Source organism: Colobus angolensis, unplaced genomic scaffold (genome assembly GCF_000951035.1).
Source record: "Colobus angolensis palliatus isolate OR3802 unplaced genomic scaffold, Cang.pa_1.0 Scaffold163, whole genome shotgun sequence".
In the NCBI taxonomy this organism is placed as follows: Eukaryota; Metazoa; Chordata; class Mammalia; order Primates; family Cercopithecidae; genus Colobus; species Colobus angolensis.
In genome coordinates, this window is record NW_012114744.1 from 2,780,859 (window position 1) to 2,795,860 (window position 15,002).

A 15,002-nucleotide genomic window follows, 5' to 3' on the forward strand; every position below is an offset into this window, starting at 1 on the left:
AGATGGATGATCACTTCTGTAATTTAACTTGGGCAGAAAAAGTACACACAAATTACAAGACTGTGATTGCTTCTATCAGAAAGAAAGAAGGAAAGGGAATAAATATGATTGGGGAGAATACAAAGGGTCCTTTAACCACATTGTATTGTTTTACTTAAAACATATTTAAAGAAAAATTAGAATAATTAGGCAAAACATAGCTTTTCAAAGACTGTATGAATTACAGTTTTGATATGCTAACAGCTCTAATAAGAACCAGTAAAACAAGGAAATAATTTATTTTAAAAAATTATTCAGAATTCTAATAGTTAAAAGTTAAACATATTAGCAAAAAAGAAATCTGCTTTAAGTCAGTGTTCCTTTACAGTTTGTCACTGAAAATATAAATAAGGTGTCAGAAAAGTCCCTTGCTTTATTTTAAATAAAATATTTTAGCCAGCCAAAAGGGGATAAAGAAATTTGAATTCAACTATATATTCAGGAAGAACACATTCAAATGTGGAATGTTAATTATAAGATAATCCAAGATTTAATGACACTGTTATCTGTTTAATAAAAATGAATAACATACAAATTAAGAGGGACCTTGTCAGTTATTTGAAAAACTACCAGGATGCATAAAATTTAGTAAAATTTGAAAACAAATATGTATATGAGCTAAAACACTCAAATGAAAACATATTTTTATTATGTGAAAGAAAAAACTTCACTACTTCCTCTCCATAAAGATTAAAAAGAAGAGTTAAACAAATCCAAGTGAGGCTTCCAAGAAAGAAAAATATTGTTCTCTCTCACCTAGAAAATTATGTTAACTAGCTTAGAATTAAGGAATGGATGAGGACCATATTTATGACTTTGTTAATCATCCTACTGCTTGTTTTAGGAACATGCAAAATTCTCATTAATTCTTTTGGGATTACACATTATAAATACTTCTATAATTTTGTGTAACATATCCCTTATAAATAAACTTTTTACGTAGATAATTTATTTTTACTATTTCCTTGAAAACATACTACCCCTAATTATTAATAGGTACTCCTTGTATCTGCTTAGTATAGTAGTACAGTCCTAACTAAAGTGTGATTCTTTAATGGCATCAGCCACTTTTTTAGAAACTTGTCATATTTATATGCAACACTTTTTACAAAACAATTTTACATGATATTGCATCTGTCACAAGAATCCAGCAAAATCAGTGAAACAAATTTTCTTATCTTATTCCATAAATGAAAAATAAAAGTTCAGTTTCAGAAGTTAGCAAGGTCATGAAGCTTATAGTAACAGGACTTGGGACATAAATTCTGAGTCCAAGATCATTCACAAATAAGTAATTTTCAATTTTTCTTAATACAGTAACTCAAAATACATTTTTGCTTAATTTTAACAATGAAAATTATGACTATTTTGCCATTATAATACAATTTTACAATAAAATGGCGGATGAAACAATGTAAAAAATTACAAAGAAAGGATAACAGGGTTTTTATTCAAGCATAGCAGGGTTTTTTTTGGAGAGATTCTCATTGAGAATTTCTGGTTATCATTATACTGTTGAAAATCAATACACTAGAGTTAGACAACTTATAAACAATAAATTATAAACTCATACACTAGTTCCCTGATATCAGCTATTAGTACTTCAGGACAGGGTATGGAAAGTTGTTTTCCTGAAAGATGTAAGAGGAAAAAAAAATCACATTTTTAAATAAAAGCAATTAAGCTGTCCTTTCAAATTTAGAATTTAAAGTATAGCAAAAGACAAAAAAGCTAAATTCTCAAACAAATTTTATAAGAAGGTAGTGGTATAATTTTAACCTAATCTGTGTGTATAACATTATTACAATCAATAAGACTTATCAAGAGGTAGTCTATTTGATGGAGAATTGAGTTCAATTTACAAATAGTAATTTCCTACCATGTACCAGACACTAATAAGATAAAAGTCAAGTCAGAATTTGAGAGGTGTTCATGTGTGATCTTGGTTTTTATGTATGTGTTTTGAAAAATTAGTGCCAAGAGCTTTTCATCACCTAGCTTTCTTCACCTCTATCCTATTTTGTGCTTTCAAAAGGGCCAGTTAGATTTCTAGGTATCTGAATAGCAATATTAACATATGCCTTAAATATGTAAGGTAACCCTAAGATATCTATCACTGTCTACATACAGGTAAAACTGCTAACAAAGGTAAAATCAGCTCCTATATGTAGATAAGAGATAAATTTTAAAATAATGGGGGCAATTTATTAAAAAATATATAAAAGGCTAAACACATAAGGAATGATGTTCAAACTAAAATTCAGAAAAATAACAAAACTATATAACATGTTCACTTTTATCCATGATATTGTTCAAACCACAAAGCCTAATAATATGTTAGCAAAAATGCCAAAAACAAAATGGATACTTTCACATGGTTTATCAATGTAAAGTGGGAAAAACTTTTTGGAGGACAGTTTGGATATAACTTGAAAGATTTTAAATGTGCAAACCTTTTGAGCAATTCTACTTCTGGAAGTCTGCTATAGAATTAACACGCACCAAGGATATTATCATCACTGTTATGGCAAACAAACCTCTGACGCTTACTCTGTGGCTAGGCACTGTTCTAAACACAAAGCAACTTAATAATGTGAGTGGTATTTTTATCCCCTAATATAAGAATGAAACTGAAAAGATGAATAACTTGCCCAATTACAGAGCTAGTAAATGACAAAGTTGGGATTCAAACCTTGGCAGTCTGGCTCTTAAGACAGTACTCTTAACTACCCATACAACATAATAAAAATTACAAACAACTTAAATGCTGTCAACATAATGGTTTAATAAATTACAGTGCATTAATAAGGAATATTAAGCAGCTAAAAAATGGAGGTAAACTTATGTACTGACAAGGAAAGATCCCAAACAAGTGAAAAGAAGTGTCTGTGTGTGTGTGTGTGTGTGTGTGTGTTCATTTGTATGAAAATGTGTATTTTTAAAAAGGATTAGGGACATTTATCAAAGTACTTAAAATAGCTATCCTGGGGCAGAGAATTTAAGGAATTTCTTTAGTCAACAAAGACTCATGATTTACTACATGAACTTCTATATTATTTTAATATCTTATGACAAAAATGTCTTGATTATTTGTAGTTTTTAAAAGGCTAAAAAGAAAAACTACAACATAAATAACAATTTCTAGTAATGTTTTCTAAATAAGATATTTCTAAAAATTCTTTATGAAATAATAGTTTTGTAATTCTAGTCTACGCTTTTAGAGCAAAGATATGTCACACCTATACTTACAACTAGAAAACAAGTCACTATTGTAAGCCAAAATTACATTTTTATCTACCAAACTGCTCCTGTGACATTTACAACTAAATTTATGTTCTGAGAAAGTAGGCAACATTATCTTCTGTTTATTAAAACATGTAATAACATTCAACAAGTTAACAATTACACAATGATTACGTCAAAACCTAGGGCATTAATTAATGTGTTCTGCCTTATCAATGGTAATAAAGCATCTATTGAAATTAAAATGCCACATCACTTTACAAAACCCTTATCTTATGACTGAGCAATCTTAATGTAACAAATATATATGCTAGAGAAATTGCCTTCTAAATGTAAAAAAATCTTTTTTTTTTTTTTAAACAAGAAAAGGTTTCAGCAAACTAGGGGGAAAACCCACAATTTCTAATAACAAAAATGTTAATTGCATATATTTTTTAAAGGCTTATTCTAACAATAAAAATGTCAACTCCAAATTTAAGGTTTAATTGAAGATTTACTATGCCAAGTTCCAATTAATTTGACTGAAGGCCACCTTGTGTTCAGACCTACAGGTGATTAAGCTAAGTTAAAATGGTAACATTTTTCTGTTCCCATACTTTTGTAGTTTTAGAGTGTTTAAGTGAAAATATTCAACTATAAATTAGGGAACAAGACAGAAAAAAAAAAAAAAACCCAAACCCAAAGATACAGGAAGTTTAACACAAACATATGTTTTGCAACAATATAAAAAGTCATGCTCTTTAAACTGTTGTGAAAACATCCTAAATATAGACAAGATGAGGAATATAAATACATTCTACTGGTGGATCCTGTTCAGATTGAACTGTTATAAATACCCTTATCAAACCTCTGTTACATTCAAAGGCACTTAAATGCTTGAGCACCAATTTTCTGTTCTGTGAAAAATAACATACCATTTATCAGTGAGTTGTAAAGATTATTTAGACAATGCAATGTATTAACACAGACAAGCCATTAACACAGTGCCTATTACACAGCAAATATTCAATGAATGTTTCATTTAAAAATTATAAAGTTCCCAAATTCTAAAGCCAAAATAAACCAGTATTACATTTCCATATTTGCCACATACTGTACACTGTATTAAATACTGTCAGTATCAAGATCCAAGAGAAGCATGAGATATAATTTGTGTCCTAGAGGCTTAATTTTAAAAATGGCTTTCAAGTTGTCAGTTTTTACCGTAAGTTCCATAGATGGAAAACAGAAAAATAAAAGAAAATAAAGAAAAAATAATAAAAGAACAAAGTGGATCTACGTATCATATGGAAAGTTGTCCATGAATTAAATCAATGCTATTTCCAAAGCTATTTTAAATAACATTTTTAAAAAGAAGTTTGCATGAGAAGGAAAGAATTACAGAGCTGACACAAAAATAGTTATAAATAAACCATTTAAAAATATAGAAGATGCTGATTTCTATTTCTAGTAATTGTAAGTTAGATAATTTGGACCAAAATTGTGAGAGAATCTAGAAGTTTTTAAAAATTTCTTAAAAACTGAGGAACTAAATCCATTATTTCAACAACAGATTAGAAGGTGAAGTGAGATTTAGTGACATAGAGGGAGGATCAGAAGCTATAATCCAGAATATGGCATGAGACTGAAAAATGGAAAATGAAAGAAAGATATTGAGGATACAATGAGAAGATATAAGGGATATACAACCAGAGGCTCAGAAGGAGGATATAATATTTGAAGAAATGATAGATGCGAGATTTTGTAGAACTGAGGTGGCAACCCAAAATTTAGAAGATGCTTGTCATGGTATCATGATGGAGATACCTAAATTAATAATACCACATTAAAGTGATGCTTTTTCAAGAAGCTACTTTCAAGATGAAACAGAAGAAATGTTGGAAGAAGCTCCAAACTTTTTGCACAAAACAATGACACACATCCAAATGATATTAGCAAATTTAAATGTTTACTTAAAACAAAATTTGGGTGCAATATAAACTTTAAAGCAGATGAGAATTACTCCTTTAACGTGCCTATTTAGTAAGTTTGGAAATGTTCACCATCAAATGATAACAATTTAATTATTTATTTTTATTATACTTTAAGTTCTGGGGTACATGTGTAGAACGTGCAGGTTTGCTCCATTAGTATACACGTGTCATGGTGGTTTGTGCACCCATAAACCCATCATCTACATTAGGTATTTCTCCTAATGCAATCCCTCTCCCAGCCCCCCAATCCCCTGATAGGCCTTGGTGTGTGATCTTCCCCTCCCTGTGTCCATGGGTTCCCACTGTTCAACTCCCACTCACGAGTGAGAATATGTGGTGTTTGGTTTTCTATTCTTGTGTCAGTTTGCTGAGAATGATGGTTTCCAGTTTCATCCATGTCCCTGCAAGGACATGAACTCCTCCTTTTTTATGGCTGCATAGTATTCCACGGTGTGTATGTGCCACATTTTCTTTATCTAGTCTGCCATTGATGGGCATTACGGTTGGTTCCAAGTCTTTGTTATTGTGAACAGTGCTGCAATAAACATACGTGTGCAAGTGTCTTTATAGTAGAATAATTTATAATCCTTTGAGTATATACCTAGTAATGGGAATCCTGGGTCAAATGGTATTTCTTGTTCTAGATCCTTAGGAATCACCACACTGTCTTCCACTGTGGTTGAACTAATTTACACTCCCAGCAACAGTGTAAAAGTGTTCCTATTTCTCCACATCCTTTCCAGCATCTGTGGTTTCCTGACTTTTTAATGATCGCCATTCTAACTGGCATGAGATGGTATCTCTTTATCTGTGGTTTTGCTGTCTGCAGTAACCTGAGGTCCAAAAATATTAAATAAAAAATTCATAACTTTTGAATTGCACGCTGTCCTAAATAGTGTGATGAGATTTTGTACTGTCCCACTTGAGATATGAATCATCTTTTGTCCAGCATATCCACGCTATATATACTACACATCCAAAGATCAGACTGACAGATCTTTTCAGATCATTTCAGGTCACCAAGAAAGGTGAGTACAGTACAGTAAGATATTTTGAGAGAAACCATATTCACATAATTTTTATTACAGTATATTATTATCATTGTTCTATTTTATTAGTTATTGTTAGTCTCTTACTATGCCTAATTTATAAATTATCACATATATGTATGCCTAGGGAAAGAAAAAAATAGTATTTATAGGGTTTGGTACTATCCATGTTTTCAGGCATCCACTAGGGGTCTTGGAATGTAGCCCCTGCACATAAAGGGGAACTTTGAAAGAAAACTGAAAAAAATGAAATTAAAAAAAACAACAACAAAAAAGGTACTTAGTGATATTAATGTTTAGTACACATACACAAATGGCTTGCTGAAGCAAAACAAATGGAAACAACCGCAACATACTCCAAACATGATTCCCAATAAGCAATTCAGTGGGTAAAATAAAGGAGTGGGCCAGGTGCAGTGACTCATGCCTGTAACCCCAATACTTTGGGAGGCCAAGGCAGGTGGATCACTTAAGGTTAGAAGTTTGAGACCAGCCTGGCTAACATGGTGAAACCCCATCTCTACTAAAAATACCAAAATCAGCCAGAAGTTGTGGCACACCTGTATGCCTAGCTACCTGGGAGGCTGAGGCAAGAATCACTTGAACCTGGCAGCTGGAGGTTGCAGTGAGTGGAGATCCACCATTGCACTCCAGCCTGAGTGACAGAGAGAGACTCCATCTCAAAATAAATAAATAAATAAATAAAAATAAAATAAAAAAATAAAGGAGTGGATAGTCAGTACTTGCTACTTGAAGCACTGATGCAAGGCACTTGTCTCTGTTTAGCGACTTAGAAAAACGTACTATGTTGTCAGCACTCATGCTGTCTTAGCACAGACCCTAAATATTTTAACATTCTGCCTACTGAAGTCTAGTTAACAACTCTGTGGCTTTTTTGTCTTTACTTTTAATTTCTAAGCCAATCGATTTTTCTGCCTCACTGGAACACTTGTTTTTCTCAGGCCATAAAGAAAACAGCAAACTACTTAATACACAGAGCATGGATGAGTCTTAAAATTTATTACACCCAGTTAAAGAAATCACAAAAATACTGTATAATTCTAGAAGAGAAAAATTTATAGTGGTAGAAACAAGATCCGGATCACATGGTTGCTTCTGGTGGAGAGGGAAACTGACTGGCAAGAGACACGATGGAACTTTCTGGAGTGATAAAAATATCCCATCTTGTGGTGTAAGTTACACAAATGCATGCATTTTTCAAAACTGATCCAACTATACACTGAAAATGTGGGTATTTTAATTATGTATATGTAAATTATGCACAAGTTAAAAAATTTAAACTATTACAGAATTCCCTCAGTACCATTCAGCGAGATTTCTAATTAGTTAAGTAGAGGAAATTCAACAGTTTCTTCTTAATCTTTATTCTTCAATCTACCCACTTGTAATGCAGTGCAAACAGAACCAAGTAATTCAAGTGACTTTCATTTTAAGATCTACAAACCTCTAGAAATTATCTTCCTGCTCCTAATACAAATCAGTAACTCATTTTTCCCCATTTTATCTCAAAGTAAGATCCTGTCTTTTGAGGTATTTCCATAGAATGGAGAAGAGTTCATGCTACTTTACATATGGAAACTGAGACTTCAATCTCAAGCTTAGAGGCTGAGCTCCAAGACTTTGCTATTACTTTCACTTCATAAGACAAGTCTATTGATCCCGTATTAGCTTTAAAAAAAAAGTTAGAAGCCATCTTTCTTTGCAGCTATCAAATATGTGACCACCTATTTAGCTTTCGCAAAATCTAGCCATTTATGTTTTATGGCTGACTCTTTCCTTGTGCTCTTTTTCTTGAGAGGTAATTTTTCTTAGCAAAGGCATTGCTCAACAAAAGAGGCTACATCAACAGCTAAGTAAATTCATCTAAAGATCTGTTTTTCTCCTTGACATCTGAAGAGTGGTTCCCAGATGTATTGCTGGTATGTTTTGGCACTTTTTACAAGAATCTAAAGCTCCCAATCTTCTAATAGGTTTTGACTTTTGTCACTGCTAATGAGTTAGCTATAAAATTCTCTCCAAATTTCCTTGTACTCCTCTTGTGTCCTGATATGTTTTGTCTTTTACACTGACAGTGAGCTACCCCTCCATGTCCCCTAATGCTATCCTTCTTATAAAATTTGCAGCCTAAAAAGCACTATTTGCCATAACTTACCCTCTTTTCAGCTCTATCAAGAAAACACAATTCAATTTTATTGCTTTATGTTCTGAGCATTAAAAAATAAGCAGCTGAATAATTTTTCAGGTTATTTCTCATATTAATTAATTAAATGCAGATTGCTTTATTTTCTTCAATCATTCTATAAATTCTCCAATTATTTTAGAGAGTTGACCACATACCAATCTTAATCTTGTACTCTTTCAAATTCATCTGCTTATTTAGGATTTTCAGTTTTGAAATCGCCTTATAGTGTGATTGCCTTATAGTTTTTAGCATAAGATGCTAACCTTGTGTCATTTTAATTCAAATGGAATCTGTTTTTCCCAATACATCTTATGTACCTAAAGGATATCTTCTAGTTCTTGAGAAGACAGAATAGTCTAGAACCTATGACACTGGCTTGACTGAATTCTGTATGTTTACAACATTTTAGGTGATTAGGAGGGTAAAGACTTCACTACCTACAAAATCTCATAGAGGCAGTCGGAAAAAAATAAAGTGAAGCGCACCAAGCAAAAGTTTTATCTTATGTCACTTCTAAAGGTATACATCAAAATTACAACACTCATGGAAGTTTACTTTAGCGAGGAGTACTAAAGCACATGTCCTAATTCCAAGATATAACCAGATCCAAAAGTTACATTTTATTAAGGATTGTACCATAAATGACAGGATAAAAGTTTTGGATAAAAGTCTGAGGCGGGGTGCAGTGGCCATGCCTATAATCCCAGCTCTTTGGGAGGCCGAGGTGGGCGGATCACGAGGTCAGGAGTTTGAGACCAGTCTGGCCAACACGGCGAAACCCTGTCTTTACTAGAAATACAAAAATTAGCCGGGTGTGGTGGCATGCATCTGTAATCCTAGCTACTCAGGAGGTGAAGGCAGGAGAATCACCTGAACCCAGGAAGCAGGGGTTGCAGTGAGCCAAGATCGCGCCACTCCACTCCAGCCTGGGCGACAGAGCGAGACTCTGTCTCAAAACAAAAAACAAACCAAAAAAAAAAAAAAAAAAATTTGCAGGTAGGCCAGTCATGGTGGTTTATACTTTTAATCCCAGTACTTTGGGAGGCTGAGGCAGGCAGATTACTTGAGCCCTGGAGTTTAAGACCAGCCTGGGCAACATAGTGAAACCTCATCTCTACAAAAAATACAAAAATTAGCCAAGTGTGGTAGTGTGTGCCTGTAGTCCCAGCTACTCTGGAGGCTGAGGTGGGAGGATCACCTGAGACTGGGAGGCAGAGGTTACAGTGAGCCACAATGGTGCCACTGCACTCCAGCCTGGGTGACAGAGCGAGACCCTGTCTTAAAAAAAAAAAATAAAGGTTTGCAGGTAGTTTCTCTGTCAGTCCTTTTTTATCTTTGTTTAAATATTAATTATCCACTCAATAAACCTTGGCCCTTTTCACACTAGATCACGGTTTCTCAACCGTGGCACTACTGACATTTTGGGATTTGTAATTCTTTGTTTTGAGGGGTTGTCCTATGCATTTTGGGATGTTCAGCAGCAACCCTCGCTTCTATCCACTAGTACCAGTAGTATCTCTCAGGTATAACAATCAAAAATGTCTCTAGACATTGCCTAATGTCCCCTGAAAGGTCAAACAGACCTTGCTTGAGAACCACTACAACTAGACCAAAATATACTTTTAAAAATCTCAACAAAGATTTAAGAATTATCTAAAGCTGTAAAGTACCTTCCAAGGTTGCTGTCCAGGTATCATATAAACTAAACTAATTTAGAACAAAACTTCTAGAGTAAAGCATAATTATTTCTATATATCAGGTACTAGATAATTATTATCTGAACTAAAAAATTATGAATAATAATTCTATTTGTGCTAGACATTTTTGTTAGATGGGTACTTCCTACTCATTTTAAAGATTAAATGAAACACAAAGGGAGATTTAATACGAAGATGAAATACAAGATGCAGTCAGAAAGGAAGCCAATGTGATAGAAATTTTAAGCATTTTGATTCATTTTTATTACTGACATTTCAAAAGATGCAAGATAACATTTACTGCTTGACTTCTATGTATCTAGGTGCTATTACATACATGTTATTACCTAGTTAATTCATGAAGTCTTAAGAAAATGTAAACACTTAAGAAAATAGAAAATGGATATATTTTCTTAGTATTTTTGTAAAATTGTTTAGTTGTTAAATGTTATACAGAAAGAACATTAAGAGGCTTTACTCTTATAGGTCAATCGCCATATTCTTTTGAGGAGTATGATTCATAAGAAATTATACTATAGTTTATTGTCCTCCTTTTCCTCTCATTCTAAATTATGACATTCCTCTCAAAATGTAAAGTTGAAAGACTACCTTCATGATATCCGCTTCTTCTGATAATCTTATAGAATTGGAACCATGACCTTATGAACTATTTTCATTCGTCAACTCTTTGGCCAAGTAAACACTGTTCATGATTTTTAAAAGGCTGATACCAAAGAAAAATTATGATTCGACTTGAATTTTGAACAGATATAAAGGCTCTTACCTACAAGCAACATTTGGATCAGCATTTCTTGAAAGTAGTAGCTCTACACACTTCAAGATCTGTTCCTCTGAGCCACGAGCAGAACATGCAGTTATCAAAATAGTTTGCTTATCTATAGTGAATAGAAAAGTGAGGGAAAACCCCCATACATCAAGAGCATCTATTTGATGTCTTTACCACTCAAAACATTCTATTATTGCACTCTAAAACTCTATAACCTCCTCCCGAATCTCTCACTCTTAGCGGATAACTTTGTCTTCCTTCATCAAAAGATGAGATTAGACATGAATCCCTTCAGTCTCCAAAGTTTATCTATAAGTCATTTAACTTCCTTCCCTTCTTATTTACTTCAAGAGAACAGAAAGTGGTTAAGGACATGGACATAGCCACATTGTCTGGATTTGAACAGTTTTTGTTAAAATTTGCCTTACTAAAGTCATGTTTGGGAAACAATGATCTATATTCCCTGATTTCACTTCTTACCCATTTGAAAGTTCCTGAAATTTGGTTTATAAACTACCCTACTGAAATTGCTGTAACTGCCACATCCATTGGTTTGGTTTCTTTTCAGTACTTTTGTACTTGATCTTTCCGAACTCATTGTTTTCTAAAACTCTTCTTCCTTTGGCTCTCATGGTGTCAGCAAAGATTAGAGTAAATTAAACACAAAAAACACCTATTTTGAATTAAGACTTCAAAACAGGTCACCACAGCTATGATTCACATTAGTGGCTCAATATTGACAGAGCATATTCTAGTCCCAGTCCTGCCACTGAGAAACTGTAATTCCTGTGATGTCTTAACATCTCATCAGATCTAATATACAGATAAGAACCTAATATCTGCCCTTTGTATGTGATAGGGTTATTGTGGGACACATAAAGGAACTTATGTGTACATTCTGTGAAAAATATATTTTACAACTCTAAGTATCCCTCTGATTACAAGGAGGGAGAAGTATAAAAATAATAATTATTAATTTTTTGAGCAGAATATTTTATACACTTTTGAAAACCTCATTCCAAAGCATAGCTTTCATTGAGTAATTTTTCTTTTTTTGAGACAGTGTCTCACTCTGTTGTCCAGGCTGGAGTGCAGCAGCATGATCATAACTTACTGCAACCTCAAACTCCTGGGTTCAAGCAGTCCTTTTGCCTCAGCTTTCTGAGTAGCTGAGGTTGTAAGTGTGTGCCACCACCTCCGGCTAATATGTTTTTATTTTTAGCAGAGACAAAGTCTCACTATGTTGTCCAGGCAGATCCTGAACTCCTGGGTTCAAGTGATCCTCCTGCCAAGAACTCCAAAAGTGCTAGTGCTAGGATTATAAGCATGAGCCACTATGCCTGGCCAAGTGATATTTTTAAATGATACCATAAAAAGAAAAACCTAACAGAAAAAATTAAACATGAAACTGTTGTTAAGACAGAAATTTATGTAAACTATATAAGTGAGAAAAAAGAATAAAATTGTAGGTATAAAATTAATGTAAAAATCAATTCTAAAATGAAACCTATACCTGAAATTATGACGCAAATTTAGTTGTCTATTGAAAATATGTTAAAAATAAGTAATCAGGAATTCAATGTAATAATTAAACTGGATTTGCTCATATACTCTTGTTCTTCTAACACTCAAAGTACTACTGAATGGAAATTATTTAGTAAAGGACAAAGATGGATTTCATGAACTATCTTTGAAACAACTTTAAGTGATGTAATTTGGAGTTTAGTTTAAAATTCCAGACTGATTTTCAAGTAATTTGCACTAAATTACAAGCTTTTTAATGTTTCTTTCAAAGAATTTTTCCTTTAAAAACAACCAAAACCTTAAAGTTAAAGGTATATAATAACAACCAGTTATAAAGATACTGTAACTGGAATTTATGTTTTTGGAAAGAGTTTTTCAGAATATGTATGGCTTCTAATTTGATTTTGTATACTATTTACATAATATAATAAATAGAAAGGTTACTTCAAACTGCTTTAGTTTTTTTTCACTTTATATAATAGCTACTTGGAAATCAAGGAATCACAGTAAGCATAATCATTTAAGTTATCTGAAACATCTTACCCTTCTCAAAGCTTGCATTAGCACCACTATCCAGAAGGACCCGAACCAGCTCTGCATTGGCAACACTAGCAGCATACATAAGGGGAGTCCATCCATACTGAAAGGTGGAATCTACACTAATGCCTGTCAATATAAAAACAAGCTTTTAAAAGCCCACTACCACCAAAGAAAAAAATCAGTCACCTTATATGCTTAAAGTACTGTGTAAAGTGACATACATCAAGTACTTTATTCCACCATGGGAAGTTTTGGTAATAATGGCTTCCAAAAAAGAGAAAATGGTTCTATTGGGACGTTAATACAATTTGCTAAGTTCAGTTTCGCTACAGGCACTACGTTCCAAGAGACTGATCTGACTGATGTTTTATCATATAATATGTAACTGAGTAGGTATATATTATAACAGGTTTTTACATGCTACCTTTTTTTCTCTAGGGGAGCTGGGAAAGGTTTCACAGAGGTAAAATGTCTTTTAAATTAGAATATTATCCCTGGGCAATATCAATTATCTCTATGGTTGAAAATACCACATATATCCCTCAAAAACCTTTAACTTTACTCCGAACACTAAACCTACCCATGGGTGACTGATAAAACACGAAGTTAAAAAGATAGGTTAGGGTTAGATTATGAAAGCTCTCTTAAGAAATGCAGACTCTGTTTTTGATCCAGAAAATGACATCATTACATATATATTATAAAGAAAACATAGATACCACTATTGAAAATGGGACAGGAGGCAAGGAAACTAGCTATAAGGCAGGAAGTTTATAAGAAAATCAGAGCAAGGGCAGTGGAGAGAGAAAGGAAGGAAAACAAAAGGACATTTCAAAGGCAGGGTCATCAGAATTTAAAATTACTTTGAGGAGGAGTATGATGGAAAAGAACAAATTAAAAATGACTATCAAGTTCTACCTAGGACAATCGAATGACAAACAGTGGGCTAAAATAAAGGGAGATATCAGGTACTGAAAGTAAGTTTTGTTTTTGTTTTTTTTGTTGCTGTTTTTTAGATGGGATCTCACTCTGTCACCCAGGCTGGAGCACAGTGGCATGATTATGGCTTACAGCATACTCAACTTCCCAACTAGCTCCGACTATAGGCACGTGCCACTATCCTGGGAAAATTTTTTTTTTTTTTTGTAGTGGTGGAATCTCACTATGTTGCCAAGGCTGGTCTCAAACCCTTGGCCTCAAGCAGTTCTCCCACCTTAAGCCTCCTAAAGTGCTGGGATTACAGGTGTGAGTCACTGGTCCTGGCCAAGAAATCACGACTTAAGTAGCAATCTTTCTCTTAAATCTATGAAATATTTGCTAATCGCAGGGAAACAACATTTTTCTGTTTCAAAGAAGGAAAACTTGCATGTGAAACACCACTGAAGGTGGGCCTGCTTTTAATACCTTGTAATTTACAGGTTCTATTGTCTTTGGCTATAAAATGTCCCATGTGCACAGATTAAGGTCACATCACAGAAGAAATGCAGACTTGGTGGGGGGTGGGGGTCACTTTTTTCACTGTATAAACACTGAGTCACTGAAAGACTATATATGTCTAATTTCTAATTGTCTAATTTTAATTGATATAAGGTACATAATAATCATTAGGAGAAAACATTAAACCATCTTAGTATAGACATATACTGCTAGCCCTATTTGTCTTCTCTAACACGTCTTCTTCTTTAAACTGCTTCAATTGAAAGCATATCAACGAGATCAGAGAAAAGATCATTGTTTTCTCAATTTACTGAGAGTACTGCTCAAACTGTGATAGCAAAGATAGAAAGGAAAAGATGTGAAGAAAAAGAAGCAAAGGCCAGGTGCAGTGGCTCATGCCTGTAATCCCAACACTTTGGGAGGCCGAGGTGGGTGGATCATGAGGTCAGGCGAATGAGACCATCCTGGCTAGCACAGTGAAACCCTGTCTCTACTAAAAATACAAAAAAA

The 15,002-nt window shown here is 33.6% G+C and overlaps 1 protein-coding gene across 2 annotated transcripts in view; it reads right to left on the reverse strand.

Annotated features, from left to right (window-relative positions):
* ASZ1 (ankyrin repeat, SAM and basic leucine zipper domain containing 1) overlaps positions 1-15,002 on the reverse strand; it is a 64,419-nt gene that overhangs the window by 46,653 nt on the left and 2,764 nt on the right. For both annotated transcript variants that reach the window (XM_011937378.1, XM_011937377.1), the window contains exons 3-4: positions 13,059-13,181; positions 10,989-11,100 (exon numbers count right to left, since the gene is read on the reverse strand). Coding sequence is in view for 1 of the 2 variants with exons in the window: in XM_011937377.1 (XP_011792767.1) it covers positions 10,989-11,100; positions 13,059-13,181 (235 nt within the window). In the remaining variant the exon portion in view is untranslated. The remainder of the gene's footprint in view (positions 1-10,988; positions 11,101-13,058; positions 13,182-15,002) is intronic.